Source organism: Sebastes fasciatus, chromosome 1, assembly GCF_043250625.1.
Source record: "Sebastes fasciatus isolate fSebFas1 chromosome 1, fSebFas1.pri, whole genome shotgun sequence".
NCBI lineage: Eukaryota > Metazoa > Chordata > Actinopteri > Perciformes > Sebastidae > Sebastes > Sebastes fasciatus.
In genome coordinates, this window is record NC_133795.1 from 8,446,248 (window position 1) to 8,474,238 (window position 27,991).

General features: G+C 39.1%; 3 protein-coding genes and 1 non-coding gene across 8 annotated transcripts in view; all 4 read left to right on the forward strand.

The window, feature by feature from the left end:
- The first annotated feature begins 2,205 nt into the window (after nt 1–2,205).
- uba3 (ubiquitin-like modifier activating enzyme 3) lies at nt 2,206–10,324 on the forward strand. 4 transcript variants are annotated; one of them, XM_074615263.1, is made up of 18 exons: nt 2,237–2,323; nt 2,460–2,498; nt 4,884–4,995; nt 5,104–5,184; nt 5,282–5,364; nt 5,473–5,553; nt 5,686–5,729; nt 6,158–6,222; nt 6,400–6,555; nt 6,665–6,767; nt 7,583–7,696; nt 7,959–8,012; nt 8,194–8,230; nt 8,326–8,407; nt 8,493–8,593; nt 9,395–9,458; nt 9,579–9,633; nt 9,754–10,324. In XM_074615263.1, exons 1-18 carry the CDS (start codon nt 2,304–2,306, stop codon nt 9,840–9,842), a joined length of 1,380 nt encoding a protein of 459 aa, XP_074471364.1. In that variant the 5' UTR covers nt 2,237–2,303; the 3' UTR covers nt 9,843–10,324. The 4 variants fall into 4 exon arrangements, with proteins under 4 accessions (XP_074471444.1, XP_074471364.1, XP_074471281.1 ...); XM_074615343.1 differs by lacking the exon at nt 2,460–2,498 and having other exon boundaries at nt 2,206–2,323; XM_074615180.1 differs by lacking the exon at nt 2,237–2,323 and having other exon boundaries at nt 2,330–2,498.
- A 430-nt stretch (nt 10,325–10,754) lies between these two features.
- On the forward strand, nt 10,755–25,080 carry tmf1 (TATA element modulatory factor 1). Its single transcript, XM_074615050.1, has 17 exons — nt 10,755–11,347; nt 12,602–14,004; nt 15,135–15,238; nt 15,683–15,809; nt 16,005–16,110; nt 16,756–16,898; nt 18,622–18,788; nt 19,259–19,415; nt 20,431–20,523; nt 20,658–20,814; nt 20,919–21,111; nt 22,840–22,909; nt 22,999–23,091; nt 23,188–23,310; nt 23,416–23,574; nt 24,124–24,249; nt 24,337–25,080. The coding sequence occupies exons 1-17, from the start codon at nt 11,212–11,214 to the stop codon at nt 24,475–24,477; spliced, it is 3,498 nt and encodes a 1,165-aa protein (XP_074471151.1). The 5' UTR covers nt 10,755–11,211; the 3' UTR covers nt 24,478–25,080.
- On the forward strand, nt 22,181–22,253 carry trnar-acg (transfer RNA arginine (anticodon ACG)). The gene has a single exon. It is a non-coding gene; the product is annotated as a tRNA-Arg (tRNA).
- Nucleotides 25,081–26,937: 1,857 nt separating the features above from the next.
- The window catches only part of eogt (EGF domain-specific O-linked N-acetylglucosamine (GlcNAc) transferase), a 35,006-nt gene continuing 33,952 nt past the window's right edge, over nt 26,938–27,991 (forward strand). The window contains exon 1 of one of the 2 annotated variants that reach the window (XM_074615554.1): nt 26,938–27,057. The gene's annotated coding sequence lies outside the window, so the exon portion shown is untranslated. Of the gene's footprint in view, nt 27,058–27,221; nt 27,368–27,991 lie in introns of those variants that run through there. The other variant, XM_074615638.1, reaches the window with a different exon arrangement.

The following is a 27,991-nucleotide window of genomic DNA, read 5'->3' on the forward strand; positions in this document are numbered from 1 at the left end:
CCTCTGCAAAAAGGTACCTTCTACATTTCCTATAACACCAGAGAGGTTGCAGACAGATGGATTCATTACGTTCACGTGCCCACAGGCATGTCTCTTAAAAATGCATAGAAGCCGCATCCAAGGTTTATTAATCAGCCTGTAATGAGAGATTAAACGCCGAGATTCATTAGCACAATGTGGACACAGTAAATCAGATACTTGAGGGAGATGCCCTCACTAGTAAAGTCGTTAAACTTAATAACAGGATCTCAGTTTCATGTCTTATTCATGCAAAGAGCCTCATGCAGCAACTCACAATAAAGCAACTCAAGGCACTAAATCTGTGTCATTTTTTATGCAGTTGTTTTGCTCGGATGTTTTGTAGCAAGTAAAAGACATAATAATAACAACACAAGGACAAATGCTGTAACTAAACTGAAAGATTGAATTATTGATCCAGTTTGCATCCAGGACAGTTTGATTATGATCTTGAAACACGTTTATTTAACTCAAATGAGCCATTTCTCTCATCCCGTCCCCTCCTTGACTGTTAACCGTTTTTATAGATAATTGCTAAAAAGTTATAGGGCTGAAACATACAGAACAGAGCAATTATCAAGTAATCACTGGTAGAGTCAATTATCTACCACACGTTGCCATTATTAAACCCACTGCTCCAATGTCCTACATTCATACAACCTCATCTTGCATGAACACATCTGTGATAAATACATTCTTTAACCATTAAAATTTTTGAGGGAAATAGTTTGATATAATCTAAAGTAGGTATGCACAGTAGTGTATGTACTGTACATCTCTGAACCGTACAAAAAACAGAGGGTAAATGCTGCCACCTGTTGGATCTGTGGTGTTTTTGCTGGTTTACAAAGCACTAAATGGTTTAGGGCCAATATATATTCCTGATCTTGTGCTATGTTCTGAACCATCCAGACCTCTCAGGTCATCTGGATCAGGTCTGCTTAGTGTCCCCAGAGTCAGAACTAAACATGCAGAAGCAGCGTTCAAATATGTGTGTTATGCACCAAATATCTGGAACAAGCTCCCAAAAACCTGCAGGACTGCTCCAACTCTGAGATCTTTTAAATCAAAGTTTAAAACTTTCCTGTTTGCTGCTGCCTTTTATTAAACCAGATAATGATCTTATATACTGCACTAAAGCTTTTACTCTCGGGTGTTATATTCTATTTTAGCTTCTATCCTATAGCTTTTATTTTTAGCTTGTTTTTATTTTCTAATCTTTAATGTTTTTATAACTGTTTTAATTATGTCTTAATGTTCTTTTGCACTTTGTCGCAATGTTCTTGAATGTTTATGTAAAAAGCACTTTGAATTTCCCTGTTGCTGAAATGCGCTCTACAAATAAAGCTGCCTTGCCTTTGTAGTGGATGGCTGACAATGCTGCCTTCAAGTCTATCGGACATTTTAGTATTCAACTAAAACTACATAGCTAATGCTTTTTTCTTGTAAAGTTATGACTTTATTCTGGTAATATTTTTTTTTTTATTCTCGTAATGTTATGACTTTTTCTCATAAACTTATGACTTTTTTCTAGTAATATTACGACTTATTTTCTCGTAGAATTCTGAATTTATTCTCGTAATATTACGTTGTTTTTCACATAAAGTTATGACTTTATTCTCGTAATTTTGTTTTTATTTTCGTTATATTACGACTTTTTTCTCGTAAACTTATGACTTTTTTCTCGTAATATTATAACTTTTTTTCACGTAAAGTTATGACTTTATTCTCGTAATATTGCGACTTTTTTCACGTAATGTTATGACTTTAATCTCGTAATATTGTGTTTTTATTCTCGTAATATTACGACTATTTTCTCGTAAACTTAGGACTTTTTTCTAGTAATATTACGACTTTTTTTCTCGTAAAATTCGGAATTTATCCTCGTAATATTGTGTTTTTATTCTAGTAATATTACGACCTTTTTCTCGTAAAATTCTGAATTTATTCTCGGAAACTTCTGACTTTTTTCTCGTAATATTACGACTTTTTTCTCGTAAAGTTATGACTTTATTCTGGTAATGTGACTTTTTTTCTCCTTAAATTGTGATTTTATTCCTCGAAATCTCTGATTTTTTCCCCCTCAATGTGGCCCTAATACCTCACTGCAAATATCTTGCAGCTCCAGACAGATTTTTATTTATTTATTTATTTAGCCTAAAATGTCTCTTTTGATAGTAAAGGTTGCTGACCCCTGTCCTAAGGTCTATTTCTGATACTATTGCCTATGAGAGTCCGTATTTCCTACAGTTATCTTCAGCACTTGAACGCATAAGTATTGAAACATGGCGGACGCGGATGAGCCGTAAGTAGCTGCAGAAGACAACAAGCAGAGAAACACTTCATCATTAACAGTCATTAACTGCCCGGAAAGATGCTTCTTAACCTACCGGAGGGCACGGGAAGCATGGAATGAAACTTCTTTTATTCTCTCTTTTTAGGGAGAAGAAAAGAAGGAGAGTAGTGGAGCTGACTGAGAAGTTAGTGATGAATCTGTAGAAGGTTTGAGGTTAAACACAGACAGAAGGCTAACGGCAGCTAGCTGAGGAGCTAACGGCTAACCTCCTGGTGATGGTGTTATTGTATAAAGAGAGGACACTGACGGCTATACATAGTGACTAGTTGGGTCGTGAGTAGCTAACACGTCTCTACAGTCAAACATTGATGGTTTCATTCACCTATATGTAAAGTTAGAGGACTACCTTCTTACTGTTGACATGCTAGCTAGTCACCTAGCCTAGCCTAGCCTAGCCTATAGAGTAAAGCTAGTTAACCATTAAAATGCCAGAAATATGCAGTTTTACTATATTTTCATGCAGTGTTAAACAACAAAACGTTACACATGTTAGAGCAGATATATCAAAACACATGTAGTCTCTTGAACCTCTTAAATTATTTCATGATCTGCTGTGAACTATAAATAGCACTGTGACAGGTATTTAAAGTTTAAGTATTAAGTTTAGGTCTTGATTGATTTGCTTTTCCTTTTGCATGATCTTATTAGACTTAGCAGTTTTTTGTGTAATATCAAACCATACAATTTAATGTTATGCATCCTATTTAACATTAAATGCAGATGATAATGCATCCTAAATGTACAGTGCCTAGGTTAGAGAGTAAAGCTAGATAACCCTTAAAATGCCAGAAATGTCAGAAATATGCAGTTTTACTATATTTCCATGCAGTGTTAAACAACAAAACTTTACACAGAGCAGAGGCTGACATAGTGCAGACATATCAATACACATCTAGTCTCTTGAACCTCTTAAATTATTGCATGATCTGCTGTGAAACCATACTGTACAATGCAATGTTATGCATGCCATCTACCATTAAATGCAGATGATGATGCATCCTAAATGTACAGTGCCTAGGTTAGAGAGTAAAGCCAGCTAACCCTTAAAATGCCAGAAATGTCAGAAATATGCAGTTTTACTATATTTTCATGCAGTGTTAAACAACAAAACGTTACACATGTTAGAGCAGACATATCAAAGCAAAAATCTAGTCTCTTGAACCTCTTAAATGATTGCATGATCTGCTGTGAACTATAAATAGCACTATGTGACAGGTATTTAAGTTTAAGTATTAAGTTTAGGTCTTGATTGATTTGCTTTTCCTTTTGCACGATCTTATTAGACTTAGCAGTTTTTTGTGTGCAATATCAAACCATACAGTGTAATGTTATGCATGCCATCTACCATTAAATGCAGATGATGATGCATCCTTAATGTACAGTGCCTAGGTTAGAGAGTAAAGCTAGCTAACCTTTAGAGGGTCAGAAACGCCCACATGTCAGAAATATGCAGTTTTACTATATTTTCATGCAGTGTTAAACAACATAGGGGAGACATATCAAAATACATCTAGTCTCTTGAACCTCTTAAATTACTGCAAGATCTGCTGTGTACTATAAATAGCTCCCTCATTATGTGAGAGGTAATCACAGTTTAGGTCTTGATTGATTTTGCTTTTCCTTTTTGCACAATCATATTAGACTTAGCAGTTTTTTATGTGTAATATCAAACCATACTGCACAATGTAATGTTATGCATGCCATCTACCGTTAAATGCAGATGATGATGCATCCCAAATGTACAGTGCCTAGGTTAGAGAGTAACGCTAGCTAACCCTTAGAGGGTCAGAAACGCCCACATGTCAGAAATATGCAGCTTTACTATATTTTCATGCAGTGTTAAACAACACAGAGCAGACGCTGATATAGGAAAGATTATATCCAAATATATCTAGTCCCTGAACCTCTTAAATTATTGCATGATCTGCTTTGAACTATAAATAGCACTATGTGACAGGTAATCACAGTATTAAGTGTAAGGGTCTTGATTGATTTGCTTTTCCTTTTGCACAATCTTATTAGACTTAGCAGTTTTTTTTATGTGTAATATCAAACCATACTGTACAATGTAATGTTATGCATGCCATCTACCATTAAATGCAGCTGATGATGCATCCTAAATGTACAGTGCATACATTAGGCAGATCTTTGGTGACCTCTGCAAAAAGGTACCTTCTACATTTCCTATAATATCAGAGAGGTTGCAGACAGATGGATTCATTACGTTCACGTGCCCACAGGCATGTCTCTTAAAAATGCATAGAAGCCCATCCAAGGTTTATTAATCAGCCTGTAATGAGAGATTAAACACCGAGATTCATTAGCACAATGTGGACACAGTAAATCAGATACTTGAGGGAGATGCCCTCACTAGTAAAGTCGTTAAACTTAATAACAGTTTTACTATATTTTCATGGAGTGTTAATCAACAAAACGATGTAATGTTATGCATGCCATCTACCATTAAATGCAGATGATGATACATGCTAAATGTACATGTTGTCTACAGGATGGTGGTTGATGGAGGCACCTGTGAGTGGGAGGGACGATGGAACCATATCAAAAAGTTTCTGGAAAGGTCAGGGCCCTTCACGCATCCGGACTTTGAACCCAGCACAGAGGTAACAATTAGCGGTAATATGCAAGTTTTTGTATTTGTAAGTATTTGTCATTTCATCTGCCCTGTGTCATCTTATATTGCTTTATGTCTTTATCACCTCTCACCACAGTCGTTGCAGTTTATGTTAGAAACCTGCAAAATCCTGGTCATTGGTGCTGGTGGTCTGGGATGTGAGCTGCTGAAAGACCTGGTAGGATTATTATATTTTAAAATGGTTGTAAGTTATAATTGTGCTTTAATGAAGGGCCAACACTTTATTGTTCGTTTTTCTTCATGTTGTGGCTCAGGCTTTATCAGGCTTTCGCCACATTCAAGTTGTCGACATGGACACCATTGATGTGTCAAACCTGAATCGACAGTTCCTCTTCAGGTCAGTATAATTATGTGAAAAATTCTATGTAAATTTCTGATTATCGTTGAATGTAATGTTTGAAGCAATCAGATATGTTCTTTTAACGTTGTGTGTGATGTTGACCAGGCCAAAAGATGTAGGTCGACCCAAGGCGGAAGTTGCAGCTGATTTCATCAACAGCCGCATACCTGGATGCTGTGTAATCCCGTATCCTTTTGATTGAACAGCTACTGCAAGATTTGAGATGCTTGATATAAATGCAGTTGTTTAAAAAACCCAAATCCCAATCCACGTGAACATTCTGTCCAAACATGAATTTCTCCTTAATGCTGTGTGCAGACATTTTAAGAAAATTCAAGATTTAGATGAAACATTCTACAGACGTAAGTATCATTAAGACTCATAGAAGATATATGTTATATTTCTATGTTAAGACTACTCAGTACCAACTTTACTAATGTCAGGTTGGAAGGGCTGTAGCAATGTAGTCAGTTTATTTTGGTTTGATGCAGGATTCACAGTTTGACACTTAAAATACTTTTTTCACTAAAATAAATTACTTGTGACCAAAAGTCACATTTCACTTGTTATTTTGGTGAACGCTGACTTTCCCTAATTAAATAGCCGCTTTACAGCACTCCACTCCATTCCCACTCTGTACCTCTCACATAGCCACTGATAAGATTTAAATGATACTGCGCTCCATTTTTCAGGGCTATGGTGCATTATATTTTTGCATCATGAAGTTTTGTTACACCCCTACTGCTTTGACTGTAGATTTGCATTCATTCATCTTTCTGTTTTCATCTAGAATTCCATATAATTGTCTGTGGACTGGACTCTGTAGTTGCCAGGAGGTGGATGAATGGTATGCTGGTAAGTTACACCTTCACTGCAATCTTTAGCACAGTCTTTTTGTTCTCAGTTTTAGTACTTTGGCCAACTGTTTTTTTTAAATTATCTTTGTGTAATGCTTGAATTTAAAAGTTGTAAAGATGTGCTAAAGAAAATGTTTTATGTAATTACAAGCTATCCCTCTGTCTTCCTGTGCAGCTGTCTTTGTTGGCATATGAGGATGGCGTCTTAGACACAGGTTCCATCATACCTCTAATCGATGGTGGGACCGAAGGCTTTAAAGGCAATGCCAGAGTCATCCTCCCCGGCATGAACGCCTGCATCGACTGTACCCTCGAGCTTTACCCTCCTCAGGTGAGATTTTTTTATTTTTATGAAATGATGTTTACAACCACGACTTGGTGGTCTTACAGAAACAGTTCCTGGTCAGTTTGTTGTTGCTAAAATACACCTGTCTTTGTAGATCAACTTCCCCATGTGCACAATAGCCTCCATGCCTCGTTTGCCTGAACATTGCATTGAGTATGTCCGGATGCTGCAGTGGCCCAAAGAGATGCCCTTTGGAGGTATGAATCACACTGTAGGAGCCATGAACCAATTCAGAAAGGAGTGACGTTTGTAGTAATGTTAATAAGATGTGTGATGGTTTTGGTATCGGTTAGTGTTTTTGATAATGTCATTTATTATTGTGTCATTTATTACTATGTGATCACGATATGTTGGGAGAGTTGCATTACACGGATATCGTCTGCATTAATAGTTAATATAATCAGCTGTTCACCTGAGTGTGCAAGAAAAGAGAGGTTTGGTGGGTTGCTGTATTTTTTGTTTGACCGCAACTTTCTTTTGATCACTGTTGATTATCCTGATTATAGTTTTGTGCACATTATAATAAGTTGATCCTTTTCATTAAGATCTTGTCCAACGTATTTTTGAATCTCAGTGAATCATTTTGGTTGCGCCCCGCTGTCAGACAAAACAATTCAGGCCCGACCTCAGCCTCTCAGTAGCTTAGTTTGTTTCCTGAAGTCGCTACACACACTGCAGTTATTGTTTCTGTTGAATTGTCTTTGTAATCTTTAGAATGATCATTAAGCATGACTTTCAACAAACCATGCCCCCTGACTTAAGTTCTTATCTGTGTGTGTGTGTGTGTGTGTGTGTGTGTGTGTGTGTGTGTGTGTGTGTGTGTGTGTGTGTGTGTGTGTGTGTGTGTGTGTGTGTGTGTGTGTGTGTGTGTGTGTGTGTGTGTGTGTGTGTGTGTGTGTGTGTGTGTGTGTGTGTGTGTGTGTGTGTGTGTGTGTGTGTGTGTGTGTGTGTGTGTGTGTGTGTGTGTGTGTGTGTGTGTGTGTGTGTGTGTGTGTGTGTGTGTGTGGATTAGATGGTGTGGCCCTGGACGGGGATGACCCAGATCACATCCAGTGGGTGTACCAGAGATCCCTGGAGAGGGCAGCAGATTTCAACATAACAGGAGTCACATACAGACTAACCCAGGGTGAGCACACACAGCACATCTATCCATCACCACCACAACCCTGCTACTTCTCTTGCAGCTCCGCCGGGAGACGAGCCAAAGTACATAAAACACAGCAAGCTTTTGCCGTCTGAATCATTTCGGAAGTTTGATACTTTTGTATGTGTCTTCAGAACTATTTGTTTTTGTGCAAGAAAAATGGTAAAACATTGCAACAAACATGTCTTGATTGTCTATTTTTAAAAGTATAAGTATATTCTCTATTTTATTTTAAATGTTGCAGGTGTCGTAAAGAGGATAATTCCAGCTGTAGCGTCTACAAATGCTGTCATAGCTGGTAAGTACCTTGACTAAAGAGTGATGGTGTGTTAGTAGAGAGCTGATGCCTTTATGAAAGATTGTATATCCTGCCATATAAGAGTTAATCATTTCCAAACAGTTCTGAGTAAATTTAACTTCCTGTAAACAGAGCTGTCTACCCGGACATAACTGTTTATTCTCCGATTCATTTTACCCAGCTGCTTGCGCAACCGAGGTTTTCAAAATAGCATCAAGGTGAGTTTGCACGTTCTGTTTGCACAAAGTGAAGCTCTGTATAAACCACACATGCCTTTCATCGCTCCTCATGATATTACCTTTTGCATCCACAGTGCCTATATACCTCTCAATAACTACATGGTCTTCAATGACGTTGACGGCCTGTACACCTACACTTTTGAAGCAGAGCGGAAGGTTCGTCTGCCAGTTCATATTTGCTACAGTCAGAGATCAAGTTGCCTTTTTGAAAAACACATGTTTATGTTCACTTCTGATGCAGGAAAACTGTTCGGCCTGCAGCCAAGTACCTCTGGACTTGCACTTTTCTCCATCTTCCAAACTCCAGGAGATGTTGGACTACCTGACTGAGAGTGCCTCCCTGTAGGTTTAGCTGCCTTATTATGATTTATCACTAATTACTGCACTGTACCACCTTACTTAAAGGGATAGTTCGGGTGTTTTGAAGTGGGGTTGTATGAGGTACTTCTCCATAGTCAGTGTATTACCGACAGTAGATGGCGGTCAGCACTCCCACCCGTTTTGGAGAAACAGACCGGAGTACCGACACCGGAGAAAAGCAATACAGCACTGTGAAAGGGGACGGCAGAAAAACTTATTTAAGCCACCTAAAAGAAAGGCTCACCTAAAAAAAATCTGTATAAGTGTACGCTATATTTAGAATATTTTCACTACTTTATCTTGCTGTCAGACAACCCTTTCCTTCTCCATTCCGACGGGGAACTGAAAGTGAAACTCATCTATGCTTTCTCCAAAGCCAGCAGGCTCAGACGACAAAAACAGTATAGATACATTTCACTTTCAGTTCAGTTCGCTGTCATAAAATATTCTAAATATAGTGTACCCATAAACGGATATCAATTTTTTTAGGTGAGCCTTTCTTTTAAGTGGCTAAAATATGTTTTTCTGCCGTCCACGTCCACATCACTGTATTGCTTTGCTCCGGTGTTGGTGCTCCTGTCTGTTTGTCGAGGCTGGGGGCACGCTGACCGCCATCTACTGTAAGTAATACACCTACTATGGATAAGTACCTCATACAACCCCACTTCAAAACACCTGAACTATCCCTTTAAGTTTTGTTTGTGGTTATATTTGCTTGTTGTTAGATTTTTGGTAGTGTATTACACATTGTCTTCAACAACCAAATCTAATGTATTTTTTCAGACAAATGAAATCACCTGCTATAACTGCAACAGTGGAAGGAAAGAACAAAACATTATATTTACAGGTAATTAGCCTCTGTTTTCACACTGTTTTGTGTTTTCAGTCTGAGATGTGTCCTGACGAAATTAGGCAATCATGCACATTTTGGTTTGAGCTGACGTTCAGTTGGTATTTTGTTTTACAGTCTGTCGCTTCGATTGAACAGAGGACGCGGCCAAATCTGTCCAAAACGCTGAAGGGTGAGGTGCTTTATTTACTGAATATGTTTCCTAAAAATGGCAATGCCTACATTCTGAATTTGTTAGGTAATTACACTGTGAATATGCTGACTCACTTTTGTTATAAACATGTTTTTCCAGAGCTGGGGCTGTCTGACAGACAAGAGCTGGCCGTCGCCGATGCCACCACACCCCAAACCATGTTGTTCAGACTCTGCTTTACCTCATAGGATGAATTCAACCACTCCCACAAACAGTTGACGTCATTCTTGTTTCTTGGCCAGCTATGACTTGATGCGGAATATTTAAAATGGCCTAAAAACTAGGAACAGTTTACAGTGTATTCAGTCACAGTGTAAATGAGTGTAGCTAATTTCATTGTTTTAATGTACTTATTGACTAATGTTTTGCACTGAAAAGCCAAAATCATAGTTCATACCTTGTCATGTTTTGGTGATACATTGTCTGCAAATGTTGAGGATTTCTGCATTAATGTTTCATTATCTGCACTACAACCTAAAGCGTGCTACGTGCAAACAAAGAGACACAAATTGGTTACTTTGGTAAATGTTATTCTGTACATGTTCTGGTTTTGAATATTTTGAATATTTATTTATTCCAACACAGTTTTTTTTAGTTGCAGTAACCACTGAAGTGGTAATCGACACTGATAACGATGTGTGAACTGGAATAAAAATGTTTTTCTTACAAAGTTTTCTGTTTTCTTGAGCTAATAATATCTACGTATTGCAATTATGTAGAATTCATTAATCTTATAATTGGAAAAGGTAAATTTGTTTGTTGATTTTGGAGGATTTCACTCTGCAGACAGATGTTTATTGTTTTTATGATCCCTTGGTTGATTGTATTTTATTCTTTGCTGATCTATTTTTATTTTTGATTTTATTGAATTTTTTTAATGTAAAACACTTTGTAACCTTGTTTAGAAAAGTGCTATATAAATAAAGTTTATTATTATATAGAAGGTAACCCTTAAAGTGCGAAATCTGACCTGCGACAAACTCTCGCGAGACTCAATGTCCGACGACCTATGCCTAACCTTAACAATCTCGCGAGAGTTTTTCCCAATGTGAGGGTTCCCTTCTACACACTGCCGGATCATGACGTCATGATGCTACGTGGAAAGGAAGTAGCTAGCAGTGCTAATGCTAATGGGGCTACAAGCTGAGAGCGACCAAAACAAACGATGACGGCCGAGCAAAGGAGCCGAAACAAGCTCGGGTTAAGCATGGGGATGCTTTAGCTTTGATGACGGTAGTAGAGTTCATGATACGGTATTATAAATACCTGTATTTAAATGCCAACTGGCCAGTTATTGATCTGTAACTGTACCTGGGATCGATACTGTCCATGTACACTACAGCTATGCTAACTAGCTGAGGGGTAGCTAGCTGTCAACAAAGCTTTTCTGCACAGGGACAACAGTTGAAATTGCAAAACATTGTTTGCACCAGGTTGCTAAATGCAGTTAAAGTGACTGTGCTTTGAGTGTTTTGTGTGTTGACGCCAAATTCCCTTTAAAAATCTGTGTTATCTCTGGACTTGGTGATATCTAGCTAGCTAGCCTGACAGTCAAAAATGAGTTGGTTCAACGCATCTCACCTGTCCAGCTTCGCTAAACAAGCTTTAACAACAGCTCAGAAGTCAATAGACCGAGTTCTGGATATCAAAGAAGAGGACCAATGGGGAGACACGGTTGTACTGCCCTTTGATGGTAAGTAGTGTGACATAAGGAGGTATAAAGCTGTTGCTATATGCACATTTCTGATTGCTGATCTTGTATATTTTCATTTATTGTTAAAGAAATGTCTGTTAAGTCACTATCTATAGCCAAATGTGGTAACACAAAGGTGACTGAGCCTATGGCCCACTGATGCAATATTGCAATATTCATATATTAGCAGCATTATGAAATAGATAGACAGACATATAGATAGATAGATAGTAACTTTATTGATCCCAAGGGAAATTCAAGTTTCCAGCATCACAGTTCCATAGTGCAAAACATGTTAGTAAAAAGGCAGAAAAAAAGTTAGTAGTGCAAAGTACAAAAAAAATATACTAGATATAAAAATACAAGGAGATGAAGAAAACTGTTAAAACTGAATATAGTGCAGGGTAACTCCAGTACTGCTCTTTGATGGTAAGTAGTGTAACATATGGAGGTAAAAAGCTGTTGCCATATGCACATTTCTGATTGCTGCTAGATAGATAGATAGATAGATAGTAACTTTATTGATCCCGAGGGAAATTCAAGTTTCCAGCATCACAGTTCCATAGTGCAAAATATGTTAGTAAAAAGGCAGTAAAAAAGTTAGTAGTGCAAAGTACAAAAAAATATACCAGATATAAAAATACAAGGAGATGAAGAAAACTGTTAAAACTGAATATAGTGCAGGGTAACAGCTGTGATACACGACTATTAAAAAAGTTAATATAGTGCAGAAGAGACTTCAAAATTAGTATAGTGCAGGGTAACTCCAGTACTGCTCTTTGATGGTAAGTAGTGTAACATATGGAGGTAAAAAGCTGTTGCCATATGCAAATTTCTGATTGCTGCTAGATAGATAGATAGATAGATAGATAGATAGTAACTTTATTGATCCCGAGGGAAATTCAAGTTTCCAGCATCACAGTTCCATAGTGCAAAATATGTTAGTAGTGCAAAGTACAAAAAAATATACCAGATTTAAAAATACAAGGAGATAAAGAAAACTGTTAAAACTGAATATAGTGCAGGGTAACAGCTGTGATATAGGACTATTAAAAAAAGTGAATATAGTGCAGAAGAGACTGTTAAATATGAGTATAGTGCAGGGTAACTCCAGTAGCTTAGCCTATGAAAGTGCATTGTTTGCATTATTATCTGTCCTGCAGACCGTTCTCCTTTGATGGCTCGGGGGACAAAAGATTTCCTGAGTCTGTCTGTGGAGCACTTGCTACAACTTGTACATGTTTTTGTTGTCAGATGTCACAATACCTGGAAAGCTGTCATTGAGTGGAGGATGGGGAATGACGCAGTGGGAAGCACCCAATGAAGAAAGGTCCACCACTCCTCCTCCTTCCTCTGAGGCCATCACTACACCTGTCACCCGCACAGTTGTGGACGAATCCAAAAACTTTTTCAGTGCCTTTCTGCCACCTGGAGACGTACAACAAGGTTTCACCAACACCCAGGTCCAGGTCGTGTCTGTACCACCTATTAAGTCTCAGAGGCGGCTTCAGGAGAAGGAAATGAAAAACAGAGAGGCACAAAACGAAGTGGAGACTCAAATGTCAGCACCTGCTGATGAGAGTCAGGAGACAGATGATGAGAGCGAGCCTGTTGAGCTTGAGTCCTCACCAGCAGAACCTTATGCAGTAACTATCCTCCTGCAGCCAGTTTCTCCTCCGTCTTCTCCTTCCAGCGATCTTCCTTGTGATCCTGACAGCAAAACGAGCAGTGCAAAAACAGATGTTGGCTCTACAGTCTCTGTTGACTCAGAAACAGAGCAGTCACAGACTCCGTCAGATCACCAGGTTGAGCAGGATGCCACAGATTCATCTGAACCTGCTGCTGTCACTTCTGAACCTAAGTGCTGTACACCTTCTGATCCTTCGCCCTCGCCGCCCTCTAAGGAAGCACTCATAGAGCATAAAGACTCAAAGGGGGAGGACCGTCAAAATGACACCCCGTCTCCTCCAGTCAGCGCTTTCTCCTCAGGAACCTCCACCACCAGTGACATTGAAGTGCTTGACCACGAGTCTGTGTTGAGTGAGAGCTCAGCCAGCTCCAGACAAGAAACAGGGGAGGGCAAGGCTGGCCTTCACCTAATGCAGGGCTCCTTCCAGCTTCTCACTGCCTCCACCTGTGGAGATTTCCCCCGTCTGGAGGACTATTCCAAGCTCACGGAGAGCTGCGGCTCATCCTCGGATGCATTTGAACGCATAGATTCATTCAGCGTGCAGTCGTTGGATAGCCGGAGTGTCAGCGAGGTTAACTCAGACGATGATATCCCTGGCAGTCGGACACTAGCGTCTGTCACTGCAGGCCCTCCTCCTTTAACATCAGCTGAATGCCAGAAGCAGGAAGATGGGGTAGTGGAGAAGGTAGGAGAGGAGGAGGAGGAAGAGGAGGAGGAAGAGGAGGAGGAAGAAGAGGGATTTACTGAAACAATGAGGGAGCAGTCGCTGGATGAGATGGAGGAGAGTGGACGGAGTGCGACACCTGTCAATATAGAGCAGCCAGAAGACTTGATAGAACAGGAACAGGAGTCTGAAGGGAATGTCACACTGTCTGATCTTGCCTCCAAAGCTGAAGAACAGAACACTCCACCAATCACTGAAGAGATGAAGAGTGTCTCAACAGTTCAGATTTTGGAGTTTCAAAAGGTAGAAATTATTGTTTTTATGTTGCTGGTAGTATAAACTTTAAAGATTTATTTTATGTACATATTGTACGTACAGTATGTTTATGTACAGTATGTTTACAAAGTCCGTATAACTGTGGATCATGTTGAATACACTAGAGTTTATTTATCAACTTCAAAAACACCCTACCTCCAGTTTGTACTGTATGTACACTTTGATAAACAAATATGAGGAATACGTATGTCTATATAATACCATGCAAAAGTCTTTGACTGCTCTAAAAAGTAATATATATGAATATAGAATATAAGTAAATCATTGAAAGATAGCTATAACTCTGCAGTAATCACAATGCAACATTTAAACAATAATAACAAATGCATTTAAACCAGCTCATTAGTTTGCATAGCCTTCCATAGAATACAAAATAGAGGTAAATAGCTTTTCTAGACTATCATGTCATATTTCCATTAGAGCTTCAATGATTGGTTGATTAGTTTATTACTATCGAATTAATCGGCAACTATTTTGATGATTGATGAATCGGTTTGAGTAAATTATTTTGAAGAAAAGTCAAAATTATCTGATTCCAGCTTCTTAAATGTGATTATTTTCTGGTTTCTTTACTCCTCTATGACAGTAAACTGAATATCTTTGAGTTGTGGACAAAACAAGACATTTGAGGACGTCATCTTGGGCTTTGTGAAACACTGATCGACATTTTTCGCCATTTTCTGACATTTTGCAGAGTGAAAAACTAATCGATTAATTGAGAAAATAATCAACAATGAAAATAGCCTACAGTTGCAGCCCTAATTTCTATATCCTCTTGTAAATTCTTTCAAGCTTGTTGTCCAGAGCCAGACTTTGAATTTTCCCCATCTAATAGCTTTAATCCCAATTTTGCCATGTGGTTGAAGACCATTGAACACTAGTGTATTTTAAAACATCTGCCAATATATTGTCAGAGTTTTTGTTAAAAAAACATTTTTATCAAATAATAGTATTTCTCCCACAAGTCCCAGCATTTGTTATGCTGTATGAAGAAGGCAATCGTAAAACTCAACTCTCCTTATGAGCGACTTTCATATTTTTAGGCTTTTCTGTGCAGCTGCTGTTAAACACAATTAAATGTTGTGGACATGTTGTAGGTCATTGATGAGCTGTCAGGTCGCCTTGAGAAGAGAGAATCTCAGCTGCTGGCAGTCAGCAAAGACAAGGCCGGGCTGGAGGAGCAGTGTGATAATCTAAAAGAGTGAGTCCGTGGCGCACACACACATACACACACACACACACACCTGGTGCACTGCAATTCATCTTGATAAGAAAGCTGTTTTGACAAGAGGACTAATGTTCTTGCTGATATCCAGGTCAAGGCAACATGATACAGTACCAACGTATTATGTTGTTTCTATGAAACTAACAAATGCAATTCATTTGTTGAACTCGTAAATGAAGCGGCAATCATGTTTTAAATAGTCTTTATTTAAATATGTATTATATGTCTTTATGTAATTATTGTAACTACACTGTAGAGATACTGCTGACATTTTCAAGTGATGTTTTCATGAAGTCACGCTGATTGTTAAATGCTTAAAATAATCTACTTGTGTGCAGAGTTTTAAAAAGCGCCTCGGCTTTGAGGCTGTGTAGCTTTTGACAATGAGCTCTTACACTAATGAGTCTGTTCATCCTCTAGTGAAGTGATAAGCCTGAAGGAGGAGAGCTCCACTGTTCAGTCCCTGAAGGAGGAGTTCACCCAGCGAATAGCAGATGCAGAGAGGAAGGCTCAGCTGGCCTGTAAAGAGAGAGACATAGCCAAGAAGGTAATTCACACATTAGTGATCTGACGCTCTACTTTCTTTCTACTCCATCAGCAGTAAGTTGAGATAGTTCTCCAAGAGCTACAAAGGCCCTGTTATTGTTATAACTAACCCATATTTATCTACTCAGATGTTAAAATCCAAAATCTAACATATCCAAAGTGTCTGTGTCAAAAATGGCATGTCTTTATGCTACAGGAAATAAAGGGCTTGCGAGAAGAGCTTTCGACAAGACTTCACTCCAGTGATACATTGGAGCTCATCAAAGAGAAGGAAGAGCAGATCAGAGGCCTGCTGGAAGAAGGTAAGACTAATTTATGAAGCACACTATACTTCTTCACTTCCACCAACCCCCACAATTCCTCTCTAGACAGGGACTGTACAGTCAAGAAAATGTTCGGTCTTGCATAGTACCACAGCTGCTTTTACTACATCCAACTTAACAAAAAGTTGCTCAAGTAGCACATAAGGTGTTGAATGGAGAGTGGGCATGACGCCCCAATAAATATAAATGTTAGACAGGCAATTTACCACCAGGATCTACAGTATACATGTCAAAATGTAAGCTGTCTTACAATAACTGGTGTCCCAGTATATCTCAGTCACCTATTAACTAAGTGCAGATTTGCAATCTGATTGTAATTGTATAAAAAGCTCTCAATGTCAGCCAGAAGTCTCTCACAAACATGGGTTATTTCTTACAGTGGGAGAGCACTAAACTCTGAAAAACTTGCCTGTAATTATTTAACTAATGTAATGAATTGATGGAAAAGTTATTGCAAATGATTTATCAGTGAAGAAACCATGCATACATCACTCTTGAAGGAGTAGAGTGTCGATGATATGAAGAACAGCTCGTTACTGAAGTATTACTCAGGGTGTCGTCTCAGCATCTGTGTTTAACTTAACTTAAGTTGGCTGAGCAGGTGTTTATTTCTATCACTTTTAGGGGAAAAGTTGTCCAAGCAGCAGCTGCAGCACAGCAACATCATCAAGAAACTGCGTGTGAAGGAGAAGGAGAGCGACTCAAGGCTCATCAAGCAACAGAGGAAAATCAAGGAGCAGGAGGAGGAGCTCAGGCAACTGCAGCAGGTCAGATTTTCTACGTGATTTAAAAATCTCAATTTATCAATGGAAAGAATGTTTACCCTGCCACTGTTAAATGACTGCTTTCAGCACATTTGAGGTTTGGCGATCTGGGCAGTAGTTGTCATTTTCAGTTTCAGTTCCTATCAATGTTGAGTCAGAAGAACTTTCTCTAAATTTTAGTTTGATTACGTTTTTTTTTTTACTTAGTTTGATCATTTTAGTGTTGTTTGAATTAAATCTCATGTTTAATTTTAAATTGACTTTGTTTATGTACTTACTATGATAAATTATGTTTCATTTAGTCATTGTTAATATTGTTTTTAGGGTTCAACGGGATATTCTTTTTTTACAGGCAAATTTTGGCTCTCTGCCAGTCGACTTAGTTTGATTGCTTCAGATAGCAACATTTGAGATCTCAAGTCTCTACTCAAGAAGTTTACTCTGGTTAAATTAGAGGAAATGAGGTTGACCAGTCAGGGTTTGGTATTGTTAGGAGGCACGGTAAAATAGTTTTTTGAGGTAATTTTGTTGTTGCATTGTTTGACATGTTTTTGGCTTTTCATTAGAAAAAGCATGAATTAATGTTACAAGATGGGACTTGATTTAAAACTAAATATAATCCTTAAACTGTTCTTCACACTGTCTAAAGTTGTCACCTACACCAGCCTCTCTTAAATGAATAAGCCACTGCTAGTGCCGGTTTTCTTAAGGGCTGTGGTAGCCTTGCAGGTTTAACATGATGATAGATGGAGTAGGCTGGGCCATGTCATCATAATTTTTTGGTTTTGATTTTTTTATAGTGTATAAGGCCTTGAGTAAAAGGTGTGTCTAAAAAAAAAAATAGTCTTAATAACACCTCTTCACGATACTGTATTTATTGGCCAAATGATGAAACACCTTGTTCTCATTCAGTGTCCTTATTGTTCAGGGAAGCTTATGGGGAAGAATATAGGCCCTTTATATGCTGTGTATCTGTGCATTTGTTATTGGTTTACCACTATTCATTACTGCTGTCTTTGACTTCCATCATAAACCGTAAAAATATAAAACATTATTGTTTTTTCCCCAAAGACTTGACATTTGTTCCTCGGTTACTTTTCATGATTATATGGTGTTAGTTATGATTATGTTAAATCAGTTATTCCCCAGACTGGGTCGCGACCCACAGGTGTGTAGCAGGAGATTTTATTAGGGTGGACAAATACATTTTCAGAATTTCTTCTATCGTCTGTTATTTAAGATTTATATCTGCAGTACACCGTTGAGCCACATGAGGGAGCCTGAATGTTCGTATTGTTCCAATAATTGTAGCCTTCTTATAACATTTAATCTAATATGAAAGGCTAGCGTTCGTTCTGTTTGTTTTACTGATGAAAGGGAAAAAAACGAGAGCCTGTTAACTCCGCCTAAAGGCAATTGTTTGGTCTGTTTTCAATAACATATGCATAAAATGAAGTTGTGATTTATCAAACATATATCTCTTCGAAATGGCTGGTTCATCTACCTATTCAAGATAAAATAACGGTGGTAATGGTCAGGAATGTTCATTTACACACAAATTCGTTCTTCCCATGATCTATAGATTTAAGGCCTATTGTGAATTGGGTCGTGATGATTTGTTGTTTCTAAAAAGTGGGTCCCCCGGAAAAACAGTTTTGGAAACACTGGCTTAAATAATCTAGTTAATAATCATGGCTACAATTCTGTCCATGTTTTCTGTGTTTAGGTTCTAGATGGGAAGGAGGAGGTGGAGAAACAGCACAGGGAGAACATCAAGAAGCTGAACGCTGTGGTGGAGCGGCAGGAGAAGGAGCTGAGCAGGCTGCAGATGGACTCTGAGGAGCTGCAGGAGAAGAACAGGAGCGTCCAGGCTGCTCTGGACAACTCGTACAAGTAAACACTGACACACCCTGCTATTGATACTGAATACTAACGACGAGAGCTCCTACTGTAAATCTGACCTCACAAGCCAGCTATTATATTGTACTTTTACATTTCATTATATTATTTCATGGTTGACAAGCGCAGACTAAGTATATAGGAAGTGACACATTTATTTTGTGGTACTTGGAGTTTATTGGATTTGAAGTGATGCAATGAAATTGAGGTTAAAGTGTTGACTTCCACCTTAAATTTGAGGGTGTTTGCACCTACATTGGGTGAACAGTATGGGAATTGTAAGTTTTTTTTATACAGCATGCCCCAGTTTTAAGGGGACGGAAATTAACATATAACTAAATAATATATAAATACCCCAATATCGTTTCATTTCAGCAACAAATGTCCCACTATTCTTACAAATCGGGACGGCACTGTAATAAGGTCAAGTTGTTGACGGTCTACTTCTACGTCTCTGTTGTCAGGGAGCTGGCAGAACTTCACAAGGCGCATGTGAGCAGAACCAGCGAGGCCGAAGAGGCAGCTATGAGCAGGGAAACGCAGGCCAAGGGGCAGCTGAGCCTGGCTATGGAGAAGGCCCAGGAGGAGGCCAGGATGCAACAGGAGGCTCTGGCCAATCAGGTAACACGGGCTCATGCTGTAGACAGACCTGTTTGCTATGCATGTAAGTAAAGCGTTAAAGGCTGATCAGACCTGCTAGTTTGCTGCTGCATGAGCACGCCAGCACACCTTGCAGACGTTAATGTAAAGTATGCGCTACAGTAGGCTTTGGTGCAGCCTTAATAAACTGCACCAATGCGTCTATTATATGTAACTAATTTTGTTTTCTGTGGTGCAGGAGGTACTGCGGCCCACATCCAAACAATAGTCTGTTATGATTACTCACTCACAGAGGCACACATAGTTGACGGTACCCAGATTTTGTTCACCTGCACCTGCTTTCATTCACAAAATCACAATCCATGAGCTACACCAGAGCTGGGCGATATAGTGAATGTTCACAGCATGTTATTGATAATTTTGTTGGAAGATGCTGTGTAAGCCAGATAGAAATTGTCAGTTAGCAATTTCAATATAGCATTCACTTTAATGTTTTTTATGCACACTTATTCGGTAATTTATTTAATTTTACACATAGATGAAAGTAAGCCGGACCAGTTTCTGATTCATTGTTTCACCCTTTCTGAATTTTCTATATTAGACATTAGTTTTAAACACTGCCAAGTTTAAAGGAACAGTGTGTAGGATTTAGAAAGGATCTATCAGCAGAAATGGAATATAATATTCATAAATATGTTTTCATTAGTGTATAATCACCTGAATCTAAGAATCGTTGTGTTTTCGTTAGCTTAGAATGAGCCCTTCATATCTACATAGGGAGCGGGTCCTTTTCATGGAGTCCGCCATGTGTCTACAGTAGCCCAGAACGGACAAACCAAACACTGACTCTAAAGAGAGCCTTTTGCACTTTTACATTACCCGAAGGCCACCGTAGTTCTCCGACACGCTTGGAAAGGGAGGAGTGAGCGGAGGGGTATTCAGTTGGGTGCGACCTCACTACTTGATGTCACTAAATCCTACACACTGGTCCTTTAACAAGATATGCTTTATTAACTCTTTTTAATGTTGTGTACAGGTGGCTGACCTGAGAGTGGCTCTGCAGAGGGCTGAGCAACAGCAAGGAAGGAAAGAAGATTATTTGAGGGAGGAGATCAGCGAGCTGCAGCAGGTAACATAATATACTGGTTAGAAGGTTTCCTGCTGGTTCCCTTTGATAAGATGAAAAAATAACCACAATTTTGACTGCGACAGGATTTATTTAATGCATGTCATTTAAAAAAAAAAAATTGTCATCTTCCACAGAGGCTTCAGGAGGCCGAGACCAGGAACCAGGAACTCAGTCAGAGCGTTTCCTCGGCAACACGGCCCCTACTACGACAGATTGAGAACTTACAGGCCTCGTTGGGCGGACAGACGGCATCCTGGGAAAAACTGGAGAAGAACATATCTGACAGGCTCGGTAAGAGGCAGGAGTTTAACTGTATGTGTGAAACAAACACCAAAATACAATATTGCACAATGTGAGCAAAAATCTGTCTTTGGTCTCCCTTTTCTTTCCAATAGCGGATGCCCAGACACAGCTGGCTGTGGCCGTGGAGAAGGAGCGATCAGCAACTGAAGACCACCTGACCATCAAGTCCCAGCTGGCCTCTCTGGAGTCCCAGAATTCCCTGTTCCGCCAGGAGAAGGCCCGACTGCTGGCACAGGTGGATGCTGAGAAGAACAAGAGAGAGAAACTGGAGGACGAGAGCAGCAGGTAACAACTTACAACGTAAAACTCAAGCCTACAAGGATGAATGATAAGGTACATCCAGCCATCCAGTCATTGTCACTAATTATATTCTCTACTTATACTAGTCTATTCTAAATGTATTTCTTTATGCCTATGAAATGGGTGGGGTTGGATAGATGAGCTGATGCTTGGTTGAGTTAGTTGATTTAATTTGAACTATGGCATGGCTTTCAAATGGTTAAGGAGTTGCTACCAAATTATATCCTAACCACCAGACCATGAAATTGTGTTGCAGGACAGAAGTAAGGAGCTAACCATCAATCAAAGTGCTCTATATACCTGACTTCAAATGGCAGTGTTTTCGTCTTGTCTGCAGTTGGTTTTATTTCTGTCATTGTTTCCAGAAACCTTGTTTTAAGACAACACAGTGAATTATACGCTGCATTTATTCATTACTTCCTGTTAGGGCTGCCCCCTCTTAGTCGATTAGCCGACTAATCTGTCATTTTGGTCTTAGTGGACTAAGATTTCTTTAGTCGATTAGTCGTTTTTTAGGCTTTTTTCATGCTGAATGACTTATTTCTGAGAAACTTACGAGCACATTTCTGGTAAACACAAGATTTAAAGTGGTGCTTTTGAGTGATTCTTTGCAGAGACACAGATCTGTTTTACAGATCTATCAATTAAATCAACTAATAGATTAGTCGACAACATCGTATGAGTGTTAGTCGACTAAGAATTTCCTTGGTCGAGGACAGCCCTACTTCCTGGTGCCTATTTTTTCCTAAATATATATCTTTTGCTGGATGTTTTACTATGTGTATGTGGGGAAATTACTGGCATAGGTTTTTCTGGGTAGGATAAAACTTGCGGAAGTGTTCAGTAAAATGTATTCACCACCAACCTCTCCCCTTGTAATGCTAATGCTTCCTGCAGAGTGTTTTTGTTTAACCACTAACCCATTTGTGAGTCAGAGTGTGAAGCGGAGGCCCGGGGGGTTTTCCCTCCTGAGAGAAGCAGTCATGCATGCACACACACATGGCCTTTTGTGCTGCAGGGGTTGTGTTTTGTGAGAAGTGCAGCTGCTGTGGCGGGGCTAGTGGCGCAATGGATAACGCGTCTGACTACGGATCAGAAGATTCTAGGTTCGACTCCTGGCTAGCTCGGATTTTTAACAGTTCTAGCTCATACTGAAAGATGTAAATCATGTATGGTGTACTGTGCAGGCATTTTGTGACACAAAGGAAGAATATATATATCTTGATATGACATTGAAATGCCTCTACATCCTTGAACCTATACGTGAAAGTCTGAAAATTTGACTATTTCAGCTGATGTTGTATACAGCTTGTGGCTGCTTGAAGGGCTCTCCTCAACCAAAGAAATTCTTAGTCGACTAACACTCATACGAATTTGTCGACTAATCGATTAGTTGATTTAATCGACAGATCTATAAAACTGAGTTTCTCCACAAAGAATCACACAAAAGCACCACTTTAAATCTTGCGTTTACCAGAGATGTGCTCATAAGTTTCTTAGAAATAAGTCATTCAGCATGAAAAAAGCTTAAAAAAACAACGAATCGACTAAAGAAATCTTAGTCGATTAAGACCAAAACGACCGATTAGTCAACTAATCGACTAAGAGGGAGCAGGCCCAGTATTAAACATGTCAGATGGGTATTTCACTGGTTTTGTGTCTTTGATACTGTTGATGGTTTGTAGTGACTTACTGCTTGTTCTCTCAACGTAGGGAGCACGTTGATTTGGAAAATCTGCGAGGAGAACACATCCGCATGCTAGAGGAGGCCAAGAAAGAAAAGGTACCACAATGCTCCCTCCTACTGTTGTTGTTCTCCTCTATGAAACAATTTCCTCATCCTCATCATCTTTCTGTTTCTTCCTCCACCAGCTGCTGCTGACCAATCAATTAGAGATGGAGAAGATGAAGGTGGAGCAAGAGAAGAAGAAATGCTACTTGGCACATGAAGCGCTCAAGGAAAAGGTTTAGTAGATTATCATCTCATCAGAATTTCTCAGTTTAAACAGTTAAGATGTTTTAATTCTCTTCTCTAATGGTTGTGAACTGTTTCCCTATCAGGAGCGGAAGGTCATGACCCACTCTGTGGGAGAGCCCCCGGCCTCCTCCACACCCTCCCTGTCCCGCTCTAGCTCCATCAGTGGGGCAGACAATGCTGGTTTACACTCTTCTATTCTATCACAGGTACACACTGGGATAAATGTTAAAATCTAGAAATGAAGATTAGTTTGTACACACTTGGATTTGTGTAGCTTGACCGACGCTGTACTGTGTTTCATTCTTCCACAGGACGACTGTTTAGACCACTCTCTGGGTAACATGACCATGTCTATGTCGATGAGCGGGACCAATCTGTACGAGGCCGCCAGGCTGTCTGGAGGCTCCAGCATCATAGAGAACCTCCAGTCTCACCTCAAACTCAGAGAAGGAGAAATAGCACAAAATCAGGTAGAAATTCAGAATAAAAAGCTAAAAAAATAATAATATATGTTTTAGTTTGATCGTTCTGCTACATGTCAGCACCACCTGTCTGCAGACAGACGGCTGGCCATTTTCCACACACATGGGCCGGCTTGGTTTGACTCGGTTTGACTCGGCATGTCAGCCCAGCACGGCAGGGATTTGTAAAACAAAAGGAGGGGTGAGAGAGAAACTGACTGAATCCAGCAGCTCATATAGCTGAGGAGCAGCAGGGACAGGTGCTAATCCTAATCAGTGATGCATTTCCTGCGTCCTTCCTAAAAGGGACAGGCAGCCCAAACAGGAGATCAAGAGGGCTGTCACAGTGCGCTAACACTTGTAATTTTTGACTCGGTGCGGCCAAAAGTGCCAATAGAAAAGCCCTAAATGTTTTCTTAAATTCAGAGACATATATTTGATGTGGAAAAACAAAAGATATAAACAGCAAAATGCACACTTTGATAGTAAAAAAAAAAGAGTCATTACCTGCACTAAAAGGCAGCTTTGTACCCTCTTTCTGTCCTCCTGCTGTTGCAGCTTGAGATCTCCAGTCTAGAGAGGAGTCGCTCTGTGATGGCAGAGGAGCTGGTCCGACTCACCAATCAAAACGATGAGATGGAGGAGATGGTGACGGAGATCCCCAAGTTGAAAGCTCAACTCAAGGTGAGGACTATATAAGCAGATACAGGATATTTGAATGCTGTATTTGTATAGGTTCTTCTAACGTGTGTTTGTGGCTGTGAGTTGCAGGATCTGGCGCAGCGGCACAACACAATCCTGCAGATGTATGGAGAAAAGGCTGAAGAGGCAGACGAGCTCAAATTGGACCTTGAAGATGTGAAGAACATGTACAAAACCCAGATTGATGAACTGCTGAAGAACCAGAAATAAACAGTTTTTTTTTTGTCACTTCTGGGACACTCACTCACAAACCAATCGACCATCTTAGCCACACATGAATTCACAGAAAAAGAATAGGGCAGATAATTTAAGTTGAATCACTGTGTCAAACGAAAACGCTTTCATCTTTATCTATTATTTTAATTAATTATCACATACTATATTTAAGTGGGGATGATGGGATTATGCATAACACACCATTCATTGTTACAGAATCAGTATGAAGGATAGCCACAGTTTGTGATTCCATTTGAAATATTTGGAACAAACTTTGCTTTAGTCATCATTTCTCATGGATAAACCTTTTACATAGTGTTGTATAGACAGTTTATAACTGTAGGATATGGTCAAGGCTTTTTGCACTACACAAATTCATCCTTGTTTATTTCTTCATGCATAATCAGAATGTTTTAAGAAATATCTATAAAAATGTTGTACAGAGAAATGTATGTATTGTTCTTAACTCCTTGCAAATCACAAAATGTGGTGTAGACCTGAGAGTAGTGGTCTGTGATTGAACTCCCAAGAGAGAAAAAATGGATTTTAAATCTTATAAATATGTAAATGAATAAACATTTATTTGGGTGGTGAAAAGAAGTCAGTATTTTCATGGCATTCATATAAAATAGTACATTATCTCGAGGGCTAACCCAAATGCTTTGAAGCTTCGAAGCTTTGACCGTTGCCATGGTAATCAACCTCCAAATCAGTATTTGAATGCTTTGTTTTTTTTTTTGTTTTTTTTTTATATAAGCATGTAATGATAATGTAGAAATCCCAAAGTAGCCCATGAAATAAGGAATAATCCCACATTATTTATATTTAACATTCATTATTATCAGTTATTCTGAGATGGTTGTTGTGTGTAGAGGTGCGTGTGTGTCCGGTAGTACGACAGTGGCACTGAAACGGGAGATGAAGACAGACAGAAGAACATGTCAACCTGCTGCGTTGCTCCGAGAAGCTTTGAATACCTTTGAATATTTGAATATACTTTGAATAAGCCCAAAAAATGGTATTTGGCACAGCCCTAATTATCTCAATGCTGCACAAAAATCTTCAAATAGGCCTAAATCACCATGTTCTGAACAATTTTGTACTATATTTGTTTAACTTGTTTAAAAAGTAATATATTATTTAGAGCTGCAACAACTAATTGATTAGTTGGTCACCTATTAAATTAATCCGAAACTAGTTTGATAATCGATTAATCAGTATGGGAGTGGCCATCATATACTTCTATCATAATGTTCATCTCAAATTAATCTTCAGGTTTCCAGCTTCCAGATGATGTACACCACTTCTACGGGACATCTACTGTTGACCTGCTATCTCCCCCTAAAGACACCAGGTTTATTGTGGGTCTCAGAGGGTGAAAATAAAGTTTGGAAAAAGTAAGGTTCATGGCTTTTTTTCTATGCTGTTCCTCAAGGTCTTGGTGTCTTAATGTGGTATTTTGGAGGGATTATTGATCATTTTTTTAATATGATCTTCATTCTAGCTTTAAAACTGAGACATCTACTATTGACCTCAAGATATGTGAATGAAAATGGGCTCTATGGGTACCCACAAGTCTCCCCTTTACAGACATGCCCACTTTAAGATAAGCACATGCAGTTTGGGGCAAGTCATAGTCAAGTCAACACACTGACACACTGACAGCTGTTGTTGCCTGCTGGGCTTAGGTTTGCCGTGTTATGATTTGAGCATATTTTGTATGCTAATTGCAGTACCTGTGAGGGTTTCTGGACAATATTTGTCAGTTTTGTGTTGTTCATTGATTTCCAATAATCCATATATACATACATTTGTATAAAGCAGCATATTTGCCCACTCCCATGTTGATAAGAGTATTAAATACTTGACAAATCTCCCTTTAAGGTACATTTTGAACAGATAAAAAATGTGATTAATCGCGATTAACTATTTTAATCGATTGACAGCCCTAGTAAAAAGTCATTATCATCACCTATCTTCAAGATGTACTAATAGACTCCTGCAGCAGAGTTGCCATACCGAATGTGTGCAGTTCAACTGTGTTGTTCTCTATCTCTCTCTTCTGCACATACATTTACAAGGTTCCTTATCACTGCCAGCTTATAGCGAATAAAAATATGACTCATGGCACACACCACAGCATCCTCATGCATGACTGTAGTCTATACTGCTGTTTTTGTACTTAAGATACAGTAAGACCCTAACAGACACACGTTCACGCATGAAATTTACTTTAAAATATGTACTAACTAACATGTTTTGCACTATGGAGCTGTGATGCTGGAAACTTGAATTTCCCTCAGGATCAATAAAGTTACTATCTATCTATCTCCCCCTAAAGACCCACTTTACCTCCCTAAAAAAGACAAAAAACTGGTCTATTGTGGCTCTCAGAGGGTGAAAACAGAGTGTGGAGAGCACCTCCAGCATTAAGGATTAAGACAACGTGTAGGTAAACAGCGTCACCCTGTGGACGTCATGACGTATTACACGCCGGTGTAAGGTTTCCGGTGTTATGGCGACCACCGGTAACATCACCGCTTCAGTCTGGAGGACAGCAGGCTGTACATTCAGGTAAACCTCCTCTCTCTCACTCAAACTCATAATAACCTTTAATAAGACGGAATCTTTATATTGTGATGATTCGTGCCTGTTTAAAGTTGTTTGCAACCGTGGAAATGTTTAAATATGTTGTTCTAACTGCCACATCGGTAGCCGTTTGAATTAACGGCTGAAGGGGGTAACGGCTTTGTCATGGAACTAACTGACGTTAACCGTTAAGACCGTTAAAACCGTTAAAACCGTTAGCCGCCACATTAAATATGTCAGACATTAGCCTCCAATGAAGTATTCACGTTATTATACCCGCTGTAAAAGATAAAGAGTAAGTAATGTGTTATTATCTCCACATATCCTCAGTGTTAAGATGTATTTCAGTGGTGGTTTGTAACGTTATCTTAAAGCCGAGTTAGCTAATTGGTGCCAGTTAAAAGTTTGATAGTTGCTTATTTTAGCTAATTAACTAGATAAAAGGGGTGTTTGCGACAAAAAGACGAGGATGTAACGTAACCTTAGGGGGGACACGTTAGATTTGTGCTTGTAAAAAAAAAAACTCTGCCTTACAGAAACAATTAAAGATAATTAACTACAACTAATGCCACCAGAAGACGGCGTGAAGCTGTTTTCACATGATGACCGTTAGTTAGCTTCACTCCTCCTGAAGTAGCTGATCTCAGACAGCCGTTGTATTTAATGCAGTAACACAGTAGTTACTTTCAGGCATACCGTTACGTCCATAGAAAAGAGTGTTTTTACTGTTATTTATTGAAGTAGTGGTGGTGATAATTTAACTTTGAACAACCTATTGTTACCAAACCCACTGTATACACAGGTTTATAATGTTATTACAAGCAGGGGCGGATCTAGAAAATGTCTGATGGGGAGGCCAGGCTGGAGCACAGACTCCGAGGAGGGTGACACATTTAAAGAATATATAAAACGTAAACTA

Coding starts and splice junctions, on each gene's coding strand:
- tmf1 (XM_074615050.1), top strand. CDS start 11,212: ATGAGTTGGTTCAACGCATCTCACCTGTCCAGCTTCGCTAAACAAGCT. Junction 11,348..12,601: donor GGTTGTACTGCCCTTTGATG/GTAAGTAGTGTG, acceptor TTTTGTTGTCAG/ATGTCACAATACCTGGAAAG. Junction 21,112..22,839: donor CTGGAGGACGAGAGCAGCAG/GTAACAACTTAC, acceptor CTCTCAACGTAG/GGAGCACGTTGATTTGGAAA.
- uba3 (XM_074615180.1), top strand. CDS start 2,431: ATGAAACTTCTTTTATTCTCTCTTTTTAGGGAGAAGAAAAGAAGGAGA. Junction 5,185..5,281: donor GTGAGCTGCTGAAAGACCTG/GTAGGATTATTA, acceptor GTTGTGGCTCAG/GCTTTATCAGGCTTTCGCCA. Junction 8,231..8,325: donor GTTTTCAAAATAGCATCAAG/GTGAGTTTGCAC, acceptor TTGCATCCACAG/TGCCTATATACCTCTCAATA.